Source organism: Salvelinus alpinus, chromosome 15, assembly GCF_045679555.1.
Source record: "Salvelinus alpinus chromosome 15, SLU_Salpinus.1, whole genome shotgun sequence".
Taxonomy (NCBI): domain Eukaryota; kingdom Metazoa; phylum Chordata; class Actinopteri; order Salmoniformes; family Salmonidae; genus Salvelinus; species Salvelinus alpinus.
The window spans coordinates 33,238,216-33,256,381 of NC_092100.1; the positions used below are offsets into that span (position 1 = coordinate 33,238,216).

At 44.9% G+C, this 18,166-nt stretch overlaps 1 protein-coding gene across 4 annotated transcripts in view; it reads right to left on the reverse strand.

Annotated features, from left to right (window-relative positions):
- Positions 1-18,166, reverse strand: part of LOC139539938 (S phase cyclin A-associated protein in the endoplasmic reticulum-like) — a 108,987-nt gene that overhangs the window by 75,685 nt on the left and 15,136 nt on the right. Inside the window, exons 5-15 of one of the 4 annotated variants that reach the window (XM_071343376.1) lie at positions 10,540-10,640; positions 10,015-10,131; positions 8,092-8,219; positions 7,661-7,920; positions 3,563-3,787; positions 1,767-1,934; positions 1,548-1,611; positions 1,317-1,452; positions 1,064-1,175; positions 478-618; positions 73-228 (exon numbers count right to left, since the gene is read on the reverse strand). In XM_071343376.1, coding sequence (XP_071199477.1) covers positions 73-228; positions 478-618; positions 1,064-1,175; positions 1,317-1,452; positions 1,548-1,611; positions 1,767-1,934; positions 3,563-3,787; positions 7,661-7,920; positions 8,092-8,219; positions 10,015-10,131; positions 10,540-10,640 — 1,608 coding nt within the window. Of the gene's footprint in view, positions 1-72; positions 229-477; positions 619-1,063; positions 1,176-1,316; positions 1,453-1,547; positions 1,612-1,766; positions 1,935-3,562; positions 3,893-7,660; positions 7,921-8,091; positions 8,220-10,014; positions 10,132-10,539; positions 10,641-18,166 lie in introns of all 4 variants that reach the window. The other 3 variants (XM_071343375.1, XM_071343374.1, XM_071343377.1) reach the window with 3 other exon arrangements.

Genomic DNA, 18,166 nt, shown 5'->3' on the forward strand with positions numbered 1-18,166 from the left:
GTACTGTACACTGTGGTGGTAAGGCAGAGAAGTCTACTGGGGAGAGGGGGAGCTGCTGCTGTCCACTGTTACCTGTACAGCCTCGTCTCTGGCCTGCTTCTCCTCCTGTCTCCTGCCTCTCTCCTCCTGCAGCTCATTGAGGCGTTGCTCGTACTCGTTCAGCTTGGCCAGCACATCGTGCCTCTTGTTCTGAGCTTCCAGAGTGTTGATGAACGCTATCTCATTCACCTGCAGACAGACACAAGGGACTGGTCAACAAGCCTGACTCAATGAGCTACAAACAAAAGTGATTATTATAACAATAGTTTTAAGTCTGCCTCTAGTCTAGTTTGCCATTGCTTTTTTCTGTGATCCTGTTTCTTTGCTTTTAAGAATATTCTCAATGTCCAAAATTATTAAGCAACATCTAATTAGGAAAATTCTTCAACTCTTGGACATGTAGCTAGGTGTGCAGAGTCCCAGGGGTCAGTCCTGTACCTTGGCCTCCTCCTCCTGAGCCTTCTTCACTATGGCCTGGAGCTGCAGCTCCCGCTTGAACTCTGCATGGAGTAACTTCTCCTCCATCATCCTCCGCCGCTGGTCCAACAACTCCTCCTTCCATTTCCTGACCTCCTTCTCCTGTAAGGGGAAAGAGATGGAGGGAAAGACAGCTTGGGTCAGCTCATTTCACTCATGTACATTCTCTAACCAAGGCAGACACTATTATGGTGTCTTGCATTCAAAGCATTTGCTGCTACCCGCTCTGGTACGATGTCCACAGGGATTCATGTGAATATACACCACTTCATGTACTTATGTGGTTAATACTCAAGATTATTGAAGGGCACACTCATCTCATGAGGGCCTGGAGAACAAAAACAAACGTCATGAAAGATTGTTGAGTTTGGGCTACGTCTCTCCCAGACGTGTCTGTGGCCAGCTGGGCTGAGAGAGACTGAGAGCTGGCCTCTGTTATTTAGTGATTCTATTTGGCAGTGTGCTGACAGAAGCTCTCCACGTGGCTAGGCTGAGCTGGGCTAAGCAAGGCTGTGGTGTTTCCCGTTGGCTCTGTATGGCCACTCACCCTCTCCAGGAGCTTCTGCAGTTTGTGGGTCTTCTCATCTCGCAGTTTATCTCGGAGCTGCTGGGCCTTCAGCTGCTTCTCTTCATGTTTTTTCTTAGACTCTGCGATGGTTCTGCCAAATTTGACAGAAAAAACAACTTACACCTGCCATCCTGTCCTCTCCCCTAGTCGTTCAAAATAGGAGCGAACTTTGACATGCACCAAGATCTTTTCTCTGACAAACATCAGAGTGAAATGAGGGTGTGTGTCTCACCTTTTGCGAGATGGGGAGGACAGTTTCTCGTGCATGTGGATTCCATGGCCAGGTGGTCTGGAAGGCTCCTCCTCCACGATGTCCCCCCAGGAGGTGCTCTGACGCCACGGCTCCCGCGCTGCAGAGAGAGGTGAGTCTGGACATTGACCACATCTGTGTCTTTAGCAAAAGCATCAACACTCAACCCATCTCATTATAGACATATTACAATTAAACAGAGAAGAGATTTACCGTCATAGTCGGCTAGCATGTCACTCCAATCCATGTTGAATCCACCTCCACTGCCAATGCTGGCCTGGGGGAGAGATAATCAGTTCACGATCACTGGCAATCATATGGATATTACAAGGCAAGAAAAACTCAAGACCTGGGGGAAAGAGATCCTACCACTTCAAAAGCACTTCATATGACCAAAGAAAATTGAGAGAGTGTGTGAGGTATGTGTCTTACAGAGAAGTCACTCTCATTGTCAGTCTCCAGGTCATTGTTCTCAGCCTGGATCTCTCTGGTCAGCTGTTCCTCTTCAGCGATGGCGCTGGCGATAGCCTCCTCATTGGCCTTCTCCAGGCGGTCAGCCAGCTCCTCCTTCTTTGCCAGGACCTCTGCCATGGACTGGGGCTGGACACACGGCACACACACGCTCACATACAGCACTTTCTTACTCATTCAGGTTTCACTAAGCCCACTGGCAGTCAGGGTCTATCTCTACCGCTCTAAAATGCAGGAATGTTGTCTATTGCTTTTATCAAGATTGTGAAATATGTTATTACATGTATATACTGGTGGGCTTGGTGTGATCAACTTAAAAGATTCCATTAATTTTATATTCAAGAACAATGACTCTTAATTTCATACAGCTCTAACGGTACTATTTATAAAAGTTCCCAAGACCCTTAGTATCATAACATGTAAAAACAGAAAAGAACATCAAACCCAAAAGCACAAACCGCACCACACGATCAATCACAAGATCACAGGTGAGGAAGCATTCAGGAGTCATGCAGAACAAGTTCAATGTGAGAATGACGAGATGGTGGAAGGAGGCACAACCATGGGACCAATTCACTGACATAGTGTAGGAATAAATACTTACTAGATGAGTCTAAACAGCCTGATGGAGCCCAAAATTCTATTAGTCTTTACACTTACAACATGAACTTGACAAACTGCCTTTCCTTAGTCACAAATTACATTTACATTTAAGTAATTTGGAAAACGCTCTTATTTAGAGCGACTTACAGGAGCATTTAGGGTTAAGTGCTTTGCTCAACGGCACAGACAGGTTTTTCACTCAGCAACCTTTCAGTTACACTCTTAACCTCTAGGCTACTTGCCGTCCAATCACTATCAGGGAGGACAGACAGTTAACAGCACTCCAGTCCAGAGAGGCCAGAGCTCCAATCTAACTTAATGAGGGAGAGGTTTCTCTCACCACTGAGGCAGTTTCTCTCTAACTAGGGGCCTGCAGTGCAGTCTAAACAGCACTGGGCTTATCTGAGCCACCCAAAGAGGCGTCTGGCCTGGCCCATCACTAAGACCAGGTCTGCCTGTGTTTGATCTGAGCTTAGATAACTTCCCTGTAGACCATTTAGAAGCCCTCCATCTCTAGGTATAATGAATGGCCTTCAGAAGAGGTTAAAGTGCTGTGGAGGTATCTATGACAGTAGCCCTGCTAGTGAAGGAGGTTCTCCTCGATTAACTCCAGAGAGACTACTTATGATGCCAAATGAGGCAGTAATAAACCTGACACAGGACGGTTGCTGATCACTTAATGCACAGTGGAGACAGAAAACAAACTAATACCTGACACAGCCATTGTACACATGCCATGATCCCTGGCCCTTTGGGCTGAACCTGTCCCTGAACTGGATACCTTGTCACAGGTTCGCACCATTTCAGCTCAAAGCACAGTCGTTTTGATTAGTGGCCACTTCCTCAACACAGCATAACAACTGGGCCAGCCACTTCAGGAGTACCAGCAACAAGCATGACAAACACTGCTTTCTGAGCTCTCACAACAAGAGCCCCATGGACATCCTCTCACAGCCAACCACCAACACGCAAACTGTCCTGCCTACCTGGCACGGGGCTTTTCTGAGGGGGCTGTGCCGCCTGTCATGTTAGCACATTGTGGCTTGAGGCTCTGTAGATTGACTATGTTTAGGCGCTGAAGGTCCATGGGGGATCCATGACCCCCCTGCCCTGAGCCCTCCCCTCCCTCTGCTCCTCCATCTCTCAGCACTCACAGTGGAAAGCTCTTTGGGGTCCAGCACACTCTCCAGTTTCACCGCTGCCATGGGAGCCTCAGCCGGTCCTGGAGCAGATGTTGCCATGCCCTGTGACGTGCCCCCCGCAGTCCCCTTATCCCCCAGAGCACAGGGCCCGTCCGTCTGGGCCGGGTCTAGGGACGGAGGGAGGGCTAGGGCAGGGACTGGTAGGGATAGGGCTGGGAATATCGTAGTGTCTGGGTCCTGGGTAAGGTAAAGGGTAGAAGTTGGGGCTGCTATGGGGGGAGGCGCATCCTCACAGGGTGCGTTGACACACTGCACCGAGTCTTGCGCACTGTCTGATGGGGTCTGTACCAACACAATCACACACACCATTCAAGACATGCATATTCCAAGCATTTCATGAGAGCAGTAAAACACAAACAAAAACGATTAACACAGCTGAAAACACACATCATGCAGGGAGGTTGGCAATAACATGCCCTAAACATTCAATTCTCATCAAAACATAAAATAAACAATGTGGAAATACATGAAATGTGTATTTCAAATAAGCAATCCCTAGAATACACCCATACCCAGTGTGTTCCGAGGCAATGAGTATTTATTTAATGAGAGGGAAAATAGCATATTTCTGCTTCTGAAGTGTCAGTGTACGAGCAATTGTGTTAAAACTGATATGCCCTGTCTGGAAAGCCTGTCTATGAATAATATGGAGTCCAAAACCAAAACAATGTAAGTGATAAAACGGTCTTGTGTTACTCTGCTCCACGTCTCCTGTCGTCCTGAATAATTGATATCTGGGGACTGCTGGGAGGGTGAGTGACTTCAGGGCTCAGTACTAGGGATGTGCACGGTTATTTGAATACCCAAACAGACATTAGTAATAGAATACTTGTGTGAGTATTCATTTTTGCAAATACATTTTTCTTAACCCGATGTGACTGAAAAGGCTTTTTCTAAATTAAATTATCAATGTGACATTCTTACAGACAAGGATATACCATGACATTTCAAATGACTAATTTAATTAAACAAACTCTTCAATAGAATTTGCATGCACAGTGCTCCCCATAAAAAGACCGCTAGCCATCAGGTGTGTAGCTTATGTTTGCCAATCAAAGCAGCAAAAAGGCTAAATGTGTAGCAAGTGGAGTGAGAGTTCACTAACGCAATGCAAGATGGAATACAATTACGTAATTAAAAGTTAGCGAAATGAGAATCAAATCAAATTTTATTAGTCACATGCGCCAAATACAACATGTGTAGACCTTACAGTGAAATGCTTACTTACGAGCCCCTAGCCAACAATGGATGTTAAAAAAATATATATGAATAAGAAATAAAAGTAACAAGTAATTAAAGAGCAGCAGTAAAATAACAATAGCGAGACTATATACAAGGGGGTACCGGTACAGAGTCAATGTGCAGGGGCACCGTTTAGCTGAAGTAGTATGTACATGTAGGAAGAGTAATTAAAGTGACTATCCATAGATGACAACAACAGAGACTAGCAACAGTGTAAAAGAGGGGGGAGGTGAGGCAATGCAAATAGTCTGGGTGGCCATTTTATTAGATGTTCAGGAGTCTTATGGCTTGGGGGTAGAATCTGTTTAGAAGCCTCTTGGACCTAGACTTGGCGCTCCGGTACCGCTTGCAGTGCAGTAGCAGAGAGAACAGTCTATGACTAGGGTGGCTGGAGTCTGACAATTTTGTTGTGCCCTCTTCACGACGATCTTGGTATGCTTTGACTATGTTCGTTTGTTGGTGATGTGGACACAAAGGAGCTTAAAGCTCTCAACCTACTCCACTACAGCCCCGTCGATGAGAATGGGGGCGTGCTTGGTCCTCCTTTTCCTGTAATCCACAATCATCTCCTTTGTCTTGATCACATTGAGGGAGAGGTTGTTGTCCTGGCACCACATGGCCAAGGTCTCTGACCTCCCCCCTATAGGCTTTCTCATCGTTGTTGGTGATCAGGCCTACCACTGTTTTGTCATTGGCAAACTTAATGATGGTGTTGGAGTCGTGCCTGGCCATGCAGTCATGAGTGAACAGGGAGTACAGGAGGGAACTGAGCACGCACCCGAGGGGCCCGTGTTGAGGATCAGCGTGGCGAATGTGTTGTTACCTACCCTTACCACCTGGGGCCGGCCAGTCAGGAAGTCCAGGATCCAGTTGCAGAGGGAGGTGTTTAGTCCCAGGGTCCTTAGCTTATTGATGAGCTTTGAGGACACTATGGTGTTGAACGCTGAGCTGTAGTCAATAAATAGCATTCTCACATAGGTGTTCCTTTTGTCCAGGTGGGAAAGGGCAGTGTGGAGTGCAATAGAGATTGCATCATCTGTGGATCTGTTAGGGCAGTATGGGAATTGGAGTGGGTCTAGGGTTTCTGGGACAATGGTGTTGATGTGAGCCATGACCGGCTTTCCAAAGCATTTCATGGCTACAGACGTGAGTGCAATGGATCGGTAGTCATTTTGGCAGGTTACCTTAGTGTTCTTGGGCACAGGGACTATGGTGGTCTGCTTAAAACATGTTGGTATTACAGACTCGGACAGGGAGAGGTTGAAAATGTCAGTGAAGACACTTGCCAGTTGGTCAGCGCATACATGCAGTACACGTCCTGGTAATCCGTCTGGCCCTGCGGCCTTGTGAATGTTGACCTATTTAAAAGGTCTTAATCACATTGGCTGCGGAGAGTGTGATCACATAGTCTTCCAGAATAGCTGGTGCTCTGATGCATGTTTCAGTGTTATTTGCCTCGAAGCGAGCGTAGAATTAGTTCAGCTCGTGTCACTGGGCAGACCTCGGCTGTGCTTCCCTTTGTAGTCTGTAATGGTTTGCAAGCCCTGCCACATCCGACGAGCGTCAGCGCCGGTGTAGTACGATTTGAGTCCTGTATTGACGCTTTGCCTGTTTGATGGTTCGTCGGAGGGCATAGCGGGATTTCTTATAAGCTCAACTCTACCCTTTAGCTCAGTGCGAATGTTGCCTGTAATCCATAGCTTCTGGTTGAGGTATGTACGTACGGTCACAGTGGGGACGACGTCATCAATGCACTTATTGATGAAGCCAATGACTGATATGGTGTACTCCTCAATGCAATCGGAGGAAACCCGGAACATATTCCAGCCTGTGCTAACAAAACAGTCCTGTAGCTTAGCATCTGCTTCATCTGACCACTTTTTTATTGATCGAGTCACTGGTGCATCCTGCTTTAAATTTTTGCTTGTAAGCAAGAATCAGGAGGATATAATTATGGTCAGATTTGCCAAATGGAGGGCAAGGGAGAGCTCTGTACGCATCTCTGTGTGTGGAGTAAAGGTGGTCCAGAGTTTTTTTCCCTCTGGTTGCACATTTAACATGCTGATAGAAATTTAGTAAGACGGATTTAAGTTTCCCTGCATTAAAGTCCCCGCCTACTAGGAGCACCACCTCTGGCTGAGCGTTTTCCTGTTTGCTTATGGCGGAATACAGCTCATTCAGTGCGGTCTTATTGCCAGCATCAGTCTGTGGTGGTATGTAGACAGCTACAAAAAATACAGATGAAACTCTCTAGGTAGATAGTGTGTTCTACAGCTTATCATGAGATACTCTACCTCAGGCGAGCAAAACCTCGAGACTTCCTTAGATATCGTGCACCTATGTATTTTTGTAAATAAAAGCTGCAGGAGTAGGATACAACGAGCAACCAACAGGTAGGCTGTTGTTTAATCTGAATGGGGTTGGGGAAAAAGCACAGCTTGTGGCCTCAATTAGCCTAACTAGCTAGCTAGCTTCTCTATGCTACTACAGTCAAGACAGGCACTGTTTTACGGGATGATAAATAACATTGTGGCTGCTACAAGTTAGCTAGTCTTGGCTGTAACCGAGTTTCCTTGGCGTCTCTGTCGCTCTCACTCAGTCTCCTCGCTACACACACAGCACTCCGAAGCTGCAGCATTAGAGGAGAAGGGTCTGAAAGCGCGCCAGCCTCTCTCCCTCACGCAGCAGTGCTCAGTTTAAAAACGTAGCGTAGCTACATTTAAAAAAATAAAAAAATACAAACACGTTATCCGACAAAAATACATGCCACTATTCGAATAGTGAAATTATTTTAACCCCCATCCCTACCTCCATCATGTGACCCTTCTCTGAGTCTCCTGTCATCTCCTCCAGGGGGACGGGCTCCTCTGGGATTGGTTGTTCACACTGACCCTCGTCTTTGTCCAGGGGGCAGGGCCTGCCAGGGGGCTGCTGGTTCTCCTTGTTGATATCATCTTTAGGGCTGATGTGGGCCAGCACCGGGCTGACCTTGACTACGATGGCGGCAGAGCGAGGCCGTGCCGGACGCCCGCGCTGGACTGTCTCCCAGCCCTCAGAGTCCTTCTTACCTGGACACAGTGAAGGACACACACACTCATTAGAAGTGTTGCTCCGCAGACATCAATCAGAAGAGGATACACACCCTGAGGGGTTTACATGCACTGATTATAAAAAGACCATGAAACCATGTAAGGATCATATAATGCAGCCTCTAAATTTCATGCGGGTGCTCTGCTTACCTGGTTTCTCCGCGGGATAGTTGTTGACTTGGCTGGGGACAGGAAGGGACTGGGAGGACTTGACCCGGTCAGCCCAGCTGGGGCCCGTGTGGGACAGACGAGCTACGGCCAGTGTGGGTGGAGGACCACTGGAGAGATAAACATAAATCACTCAAAACCAGACGAGCGCAATGTCAACATACACAGAAGCATTTCACCACAGAGATCAGTATAAATTATTTGTTTTAATAGCCAGCTTCTCCTCTACACAACTGCCAGGTCCAACAGTACATTTTAAACCAGTGGTCACCAACCTTTTCTGAGTCAAGATCACTTTCGCAGTCAAAAAGCAAGCATCGATCCACCACTCAGAACGTAACATTAATGTTACATTCTAAAAAGATACCAGAGTTTCCGAGTTGGATGAACGTTCAAAACGATTTTTCCCCAGAGGGAGCTAGTTTTTTCCCCCAGTGTTCCCAGTTGTCTTGAACGCACTGAAGTTCACAGTTTTTAGTCTCAGCAGAGGGAGGGAGAGAGCAGCAGAGGGTCTGCCTCTCACAGTCCCTGCTCTCTACTTCCTTTCCTTGGGTGAGACTGACCAGAAAGGGAACACAATCTTCCACCTGATGGCGAAACTCAAGTAGCACCGCATCTGCCTCATGCACAAATTCATGTTGTTGCTATGACCAGAGAAAGTGAAATATTCCTCAATATTAAAGTAGACACAACAAGATGCTAATAATAAAAATGCAGGGCTATCGATACACCTGGCTACGCATTCATTGCAGCGCGAGTGGAAGTAGGGAGAAGCACGTTTTATGCTTCGTAATAGTGTTGAACAAAAACAGTGTTGACAGTGCTGAATGAAATTGGACAAACTCACTCATAAGAACTGCAGCGCTTCGCTATATTATTTGACAGTCTCTCTCCGGTCATGATATTAAAAGTTGTGAAATCTCAGGTAGGCTAGTATCAAACTGTGGCTGGGGTCATGGAAGCCATAGGCAAGGTGATTTGAGCTATCCGATTGGCCAGCGCAGTATGTGCACTCGATTTAGTCACAGATCTCACAGTCCGCTTTTCAGACAAATTAAGTGTTTCAAAATGGGAACACTTTGCTTAAGAAGGTGCACAGGGCCTCTGATTCAAGTACACCTACTGTACCGCCAACAGAGCAACACAAATAACGATAAATAAATAGACTAGGAATGCATTGAAGATAGACCGGTTGGTGACCACTAAATAATGGCTGTGACGTACTCCAGCAAGAGTAATAAGAGGTGACCATAAGGTGAGCAGCTCCATCTGCCTCGCCCAGGCTGGTGTCTGACCCAGGCTTTCCTCCCTACACTCTCAGGGTCTACAAACCGCCCTAATGATCAATACCCATTTCCTGGAGCATCCGATTACAGGGCACCGCACATATTGAACCGATGCTTCAGCAGTCTTTAACCACACTTTTATCTATACCTCCCACTGTTTCTGTGGCGTGGCGAGGCTAGTGAGACTTGACAAATTACATTAAACAAATGCCTCAACATCAGCAATCAATCCCCTTACCAGCAGATCACAGAGCAGCCACTACCAACCCAAACCAGTTGGCACATCATATTGCACATTGATTTATTAATTAGAAGTTTTAATGCTATTTTTTATCAATTTAGCATTGGTATTCCCTTTACTCTAACTGTGAACATGTAATGATGGCTGACTGTATTACACAGAATATAGCTGAGAGGAAACAGACGACATGCTGCTGCCCAGAATGTGCTGATGCGGAGTAAAGTGAGGAGAGATTTTGATGACTGCTGTATAATGGTGTGTTTTCATAATGACTGGCAGTCATTACATTAATATGATGGTAAGCACTTTGAGTTCAGATCAGAAACGGTGGAGATTAGGGCTGTCAACCAAACCAGAAATGAGATGGAGAAATCTTACCCAAAGTTTAGGGCGCGGCGAGCACTAGGTGAGTGGACAATCCTGTCAGATGAGGGGCTGGGCATCACATGACGACCTGGGGACATCTTACGCACTTCCCAAGCCAAAGACGTGGGTCTGGATTCAGAGAGGACAAATAAAATAAGAATATAAAATTATAATATACTGTAGTACCATAGGGAGAGATTTGTATCTCACTTTAGCTAAAAACAATTCAACTTATGGGAACACAGAAACATACACAAAAGTTGCAGGTTGACTGACCGATTAACAGCCTACTTTAAATGTACAACTTGGGAGGCAACTTAAAAGCTTGGATTTTTATACCCATTTAATGGTGTTGTGGTCATTGTGTTAAAGAGGAGCCAATAAACGGGTGGATCACCTTGAATTACAGCCAAGGCAAGCCTATTGATCTAGTGTGTTTGTGACTCAAAGCCAGGGAGCAGAGATGGCACTTAGATGTTCCCCTCAGGGAGCGAGCGAGAGAGAGAAAAGAAGAGAGCCAAGGCATAGATAGATCACCTGTTCTGGGCATCTGTTTTCTCCAACTTCTCCTGCAGCTGGATCCAGTCAATCAGAGCTTTAAAGTCCCGCACATAGTTGTCCAACATCATCAGCACCTCCTGAAAATAAGACATGTCTTTCAGACACAGACAGGGGGACATCTCAGTGGAGCTATCATCCATATATCAGGGCGGCAGGTAGCCTAGTGGTTAGAGCGTTGGGCCAGCAACTGAAAGGGTGCTGGCTTGAATCCCCGAGCTGACAAGGTAAAAATCTGTTGTTCTGAACAAGGCAGTTAACCCACTGTTCCCTGGTAGGTCGTCATTGTAAATAATAATTTGTTCTTAACTGACTTGCCTAGTTAAATAAAACAAATGCAAAAAATGTCAGGACAATGAGAAACTACTTTGTCGACGGTTGTTGCGATATGCGATAATGTGACTAGAAAACAATTTATACAACAGCCAACTTTCTGGGACATAGACATGTCTTATATGGGCAAGAAATCTTAAATTCTTGTTAATCTAACTGCAGTGTCGAATTTACAGTATCTATTATTACAGAACAAAATACCCTACTAATGTTTGAGGATAGTGCACAACAACTAAACACTTATCACGGCAACTGATTTGATACACTCACCACTGAAGGTAAATAATGTACTTACATTCAGTAATATTGCTCTGATTTGTCATCCTGAGGGTCCCAGAGATAAAATGTAGCATAGTTTCATTTGATAAAATCTATTTTTTCATTCAAAATGTAGGAAACTGTGTTCTACAGTTTGACCCAACGGCTGTCTTTGATTGGCCAGCGCAGTATGCTGGGAGTGTGTAATTATTTTTATTACCATAGCATTTTTGTATGTTCTCTATAGTTATGTACTTGCAAATGTATAAATTGACCAATTTGGCACATTTGGGCAAACTCCTGGCAGACTTGATGCAAAATATTGTGTAGTGAGGTAATTCTTCACTGTATCAGTCTGAAGCTTAGCACACACACTGCTGCCATCTTGTGGACAAAATCGAAATTACACCTAGAATCCTCTTGCATTTCAAAGCAGATAATTCTATTTAATAGAAAACGCACGTTTTTTTGTTTATATTATCTTTTACCAGATCTAAATGTGCTATATTCTCCTACATTCATTTCACATTTCCACAAACTTCAAAGTGTTTCCTTTCAAGTGGTATTAAGAATATGCATATCCTTGCTTCAGGTCCTGAGCTACATGCAGTTAGATTTGGGTATGTCATTTTAGGCAAAACAAATTTAAATGTTTTTTAAAAAGTATTATAAAAAAAAAAAAAAAAGGTTAACTTTGGAAGCTAAGCCCCCCGTGAAGGAGAGTGGCACAGATATCTGCCCCCTTTGTAGTGTCTCTTTATTTGGGGATAATCTCAGAGGCTCTATCCAACTCCAATCTAACAGCACACTTGGGCTCCAGTAACCCCACCTCCCCCCTACGTACCTCTATAAAACAGAGAGGGATGGTTATCTGGGCCAGGCCGAGTGAGTGGAGCTCATCTCACCAGCACACACAGGTAAGAGGCCCGCTATTCAGCCCAGAACAAGGGAGAACAAAAGGAGCTCAGTAAAATACTTCTCCCTGCCCCACCACAAGAGGTGGGGCTGAAATTACCAATGACATTACTAGAGGGGCCAAGACAAATTGAATTGGCTTGTACTCATTTCTTGCTACTGGCACAGGAAGAGTCTGGTGACGCCACCTCATTGTCCATCTGATACCTAATATCAGAGTCTAGGAGCTAGAACTCTACCCACTGTTCATTTCCCAGCCTCTGTGAAGGTGGCTATCGAAATACAAAATCTTATAACAGTCAAACTGGTAGGCTACATAAGAAAAACATTTCTTTAAATGATTATAGGTCATCTGACAGGGTCAGTTGTGAAGACTAGAGCCTGTCAACTCAGCCCTGCCCAGAGCTCTAGTGAAACAGAGAGAACATACTAGGATGGGAAGACTAGACAGGATTCCACACTAACATTTTTACATTGATTTTGATAGATTTACTGTAACAGGAAAGGAGACAGTCTTAAATAATAATAAATAAATAACAAGTGCAACATTTATATATTGCAGTTTTTAAAGTGCCACGTGTTCTTTCAGCAAAATCCTCTGGAGGTCAGTTTTTGAAAAAATTATACTTCATACCAAAAGGATACCACAGTAACAGGATTTCACTCAAAAATCTCACTTTTTAATAGAACATCCAATTGTGTTGTTTTTCTAAGTCCACAACAATGCTTAAACCACATCAGGGGACCATTTGAAGTCTTGGAAAAACATGAGAAATGTTGCATTTTTTGTTGTTGTGTGTACTAATTAAAGTTACCCTTTAATTCAGGTGTGCACAAGCCAGTCAGTTGTTTGGCTAGCTGTGTTTCTGTAGGGCACTTGTGATGGAGTTTTCAAAGCAAATTGCCACAGGATTGATGCAAATAATCATGATTCTGCCAGGTAAGCATAGACTACTTTGTAGTTAGTTATCTTTTAAAATTGCCTTTCTGTCTACTAGAAAATGGTTACTCTATCATTAGCATGCTAACCGCTACACAACGTGGTAGACATATAGACCCTATGCGCTACCGCACACAGCAGGCAGCACACTGGGCCAGTGCCAACTGAAAGCTATTTGCAGGAATAAATCAAAAATACTGTCCTGGGTCAAGATCTGACGGGAAGACAAACGAGGCTGCATCATTTCAATAGTAGGTGATTTCATTTGCAGTCTGAGCAAGTAACCTATATCTGGTTCATAAAGACATTGGAAAGTCAAAGTCAAGGCCTTATTCAAGTACTGAATTCAAATTTTCAGGAACTGTATGCATTAATGTATGCATTACCACTTTATAATAGGCCTACCCAATTGCATTATGCATTGACATTCACATTATTTTTATATTCTAAAATATGTCAGAATAATGTGGCCATTGCCTGACTAAATAGACAGCATGCGAGACAAACACACTAATGAAGTCTGTCCATGTGGTAGCTAGTCAGTCTCACCATTTGAGATGTTCAAGAGTTAGTGGTTACTGTATCATGTTTCAAAAAAAAAAGAGAAAGTGACCAAAAAGCAGTTTCCTATGTAATGAAACTCTTTGCAGGGAAAATCAAGTTGAAGCTAACATTCAATGTCTTCTTGCTCATAATAACTGCCTGTGGTTTTAACAGACTAGCACAACACCTTTCAACGGCGGAAAACAAACACAAGCACCTAGGCTACATCTCTCAAAAAACTGATCAGAAATTAAATTACAGAATAACTATATTGGAGCAGTAGAACTTCTAATTTGGCTACCATAACTTTACTTTTCAAGGACCAAAGAGCTTTCAAGGACCAAAGAGCCTAGAGGAAATGTCGGATTTTCAAGGCAGGCTATTCCATGATGACTGAATTGCAGATCGCAAATATTCAACCAAGACTTTGAACTTTTGAGATACCAGGGGCCAATCAATATGAACCTTCCCTTCAGAGTGTGCTTAAAATGTATGCACAGCCATGACCATGCTTATACATAATGCCAACTGGTGGAATAAGGGAACTGCTTGTCAAGCGTAGCCTACTGAGTGAGGAAAATACATGCTGAAAATGTATGAAATTGTGAGAATAATAATTAAATCATTCTTCGATTTCATTGCATTTCCATTCTGAATTCATGCAACATACAATATCTTGACAGGCTATATCATATCATTTGACCGCATTTGTTACGGGAAAACAAGTGAGAGATGGCTGATCTTGTTCCGTTGGAAGATTTGGCACATGCTGCACTTAGCAGACAGCGCATTTTAGAGACAGGTGGGACTTTTTTTTGCATTATCAGATATCGTTTTCCAAAACCAATGTTACAGGATTTTTGCAATGATTTAAAACCTATTTTAGAAAGGCAAACTACTAATGCCATTCCGGGGCACATCCAAGTGCTATCCACCCTCGGGTATTTGGCAACGGGCACGTTTCAGCGGGAGCTTGCCGATCGGCATCTCACAGCCACCGATGAGCTGATGTTTCAACTCAAAGTTTATTTGTCACGTGCGCCGAATACAACAGGTGTAGACCTTACAGTGAAATGTAAGTAAGCAGGCTCTAACCAATAGTGCAAAAAGGGTATTAGGTGAACAATAGGTAAGTAAAGAAATAAAACAACAGTAAAAAGACAGGCTATATACAGTAGCAAGGCAATAAAAGTAGCGAGGCTACATACAGACACCGGTTAGTCAGGCTGATTGAGGTAGTATGTACATGTAGATATGGTTAAAGTGACTATGCATATATGATGAACAGAGAGTAGCAGTAGCGTAAAAGAGAAGTTGGCGGGTGGTGGGACACAATGCAGATAGCCCGGTTAGCCAATGTGCGGGAGCACTGGTTGGTTGGGCCAATTGAGGTAGTATGTACATGAATGTATAGTTAAAGTGACTATGCACATATGATAAACAGAGAGTAGCAGCAGCGTAAAAAGAGGGGTTGGGGGCACACAGTGCAAATAGTCTGGGTAGCCTTTTGATGACCTATTCAGGAGTCTTATGGCTTGGGGGTAAAAACTGTTGAGAAGCCTTTTTGTCCTAGACTTGGCACTCCGGTACCGCTTGCCATGCGGTAGTAGAGAGAACAGTCTATGACTGGGGTGGCTGACAATTGTTAAGGCCTTCCTCTGACACCGCCTGGTGTAGAGGTCCTGGATGGCAGGCAGCTTAGCCCCAGTGATGTACTGGGCCGTACGCACTACCCTCTGTAGTGCCTTGCGGTCAGACGTTGAGCAATTGCCGAAACAGGCAGTGATGCAACCAGTCAGGATGCTCTCGATGTTGCAGCTGTAGAACCTTTTGAGGATCTCAGGACCCATGCCAAATCTTTTTTGTTTCCTGAGGGGGAATAGGCTTTGTCGTGCCCTCTTCATGACCGTCTTGGTGTGTTTGGACCATTCTAGTTTGTTGTTGATGTGGACACCAAGGAACTTGAAGCTCTCAACCTGCTCCACTACAGCCCTGTCGATGAGAATGGGGGCGTGCTCGGTCCTCCTTTTCCTGTAGTCCACAATCATGGCCTTAGTCACGTTGTGGGATAGGTTGTTATTCTGGCACCACCCGGCCAGGTCTCTGACCTCCCTATAGGCTGTCTCGTTGTTGTCGGTGATCAGGCCGACCACTGTTTTGTCATCGGCAAACTTAATGGCGTTGGGGTCGTGCCTGGCCATGCAGTCGTGGGTGAACATGGAGTACAGGAGGGGACTGAGCACACCCCCCTGGGGAGCTCCAGTATTGAGGATCAGCGTGGCAGATGTGTTGCTACCTACTCTCACCACCTGGGGGCGGTCCGTCAGGAAGTCCAGGATCCAGTTGCAGAGGGAGGTGTTTAGTCCCAGGGTCCTTAGCTTATTGATGAGCTTTGAGGACACTGGTGTTGAACGCTGAGCTGTCGTCAATGAATAGCATTCTCACATAAGTGTTCCTTTTTTTGTCCAGGTGGGAAAGGGCAGTGTGGAGTGCAATAGAGATTGCATCATCTGTGGATCTGTTTGGGCGGTATGCAAATTGGAGTGGGTCTATGGTTTCTGGGATAATGGTGTTGATGTGAGCCATTACCAGCCTTTCCAAGCACTTCTTGGCTACGGACGAGTGCGCTTCGGGTCTGTAGTTATTTAGGCAGGTTGCCTTTGTGTTCTTGGGCACAGGGACTATGGTGGTCTGCTTGAAACATGTTGGTATTACAGACTCAATCAGGGACATGTTGAAAATGTCAGTGAAGACACCTGCCAGTTGGTCAGCACATGCCCGGAGCACACGTCCTGGTAATCTGTCTGGCCCCGCAGCCTTGTGAATGTTGACCTGTTTAAAGGTCACACAGTCATCTGGAACAGCTGATGCTCTCATGCATGCCTCAGTGTTGCTTGCCTCGAAGCGAGCATAGAAGTGATTTTGCTCGTCTGGTAGGCTCGTGTCACTGGGCAGCTCGCGGCTGTGCTTCCCTTTGTAGTCTGTAATAGTTTGCAAGCCCTGCCACATAAGACGAGCGTCGGAGCCGGTGTAGTATGATTAAATTTTAGCCCTGTATTGACGCTTTGCCTGTTTGATGGTTCGTCGCAGGGCATAGCAGGATTTCTTGTAAGCTTCCGGGTTAGGGTCCCGCACCTTGAATGCGGCAGATCTAACCTTTAGCTCAGTGCGAATGTTGCCTGTAATCCATGGCTTCTGTTGGGGGTATGTATGTACAGTCACTGTGGGAACGACGTCCTCGATGCACTTATTGATAAAGCCAGTGACTGATGTGGTGTACTCCTCAATGCCATCGGAAGAATCCCGGAATATGTTCCAGTCTGTGATAGCAAAACAATCCTGTAGTTTAGCATCTGCTTCATCTGACCACTTTTTTATAGACCGAGTCACTGGTGTTTCCTGCTTTAATTTTTGCTTATCAGGAATCAGGAGGATAGAGTTGTGGTCGGATTTACCAAATGGAGGGCCAGGGAGAGCTTTGTACGCGTCTCTGTGTGTGGAGTACAGGTGATCTAGAATTTTTTTCCCTCTGGTTGCACATTTAACATGTTAATATAAATTTGGTAGAACTGATTTAAGTTTCCCTGCATTAAAGTCTTCGGCCACTAGGAGCGCCACCTCTGGGTGAGTGGTTTCCTGTTTGCTTATTTCCTTATAGAGCTGACTGAGTGCGATCTTAGTGCCAGCATCTGTCTGTGGTGGTAAATAAACAGCCACGAAAAGTACAGCTGAAAACTCTTTAGGCAAGTAGTGTGGCCTGCAATTTATCACAATATACTCTACTTTAGGCGAGCAAAATCTAGAGACTTCCTTAGATTTTGTGCACCAGCTGTTGTTTACAAATATGCACAGACCACCCCCCCTCCCGTCTGTTCTATCTTGCCGGTGAAGCGTATATCTCGCTAGCTGAATATCCAAGTCATCATTCAGCCACGATTCCGTGAAACATAGGATATTCAAGTTTTTGATGTCCCGTTGGTAGGATATTTGTGATCGTACCTCATATAATTTATTTTCCAATGATTGCACGTTGGCGAGTAGTATTGACGGTAACGGCAGCTTTCCCACTCGCCTTCTCCGGGACTTGATCAGGCATCCGGCTCTTTGTCCTCTGTACCTGCATCGCTTCCTCTTGCAAATACGCCCTGTGGGGTGTTTGTCTAACCCAAGGTGAGTGATCACTGTCCGGATATCCAGAAGCTTTTTTTTTGCCGTAAGATACGGTTGCAGAAACAATATGTACAAAATAAGTTATAAATAACACATGGATAATCATAATATTTGGATAATCATTAGCAAAATGAACAATTACATACAATTTCCATACACCATCGCACAACAGGTTGAAGTCAAGAGGGGACTTTTGACAATGGGTTCCCAAATACACAAATAGACAGCACCCCACATTGTCATAAAAGCACCATCCCAAAACTAGTTTAACTACGTAACAGAAACAGAGTTATGTGATGTGCAAAAGCTGCTGCTGAATGTGGTGTTAAGGTGGCCATTTGGAAGAACAGCAATGTTGGCCTATACGTGGGAGCTGTTGAGGATGTATGGCTTATTGGTGCATGTTGTCTACTCACATGAAGTATATTTTCCATTGCTAAAGCAACT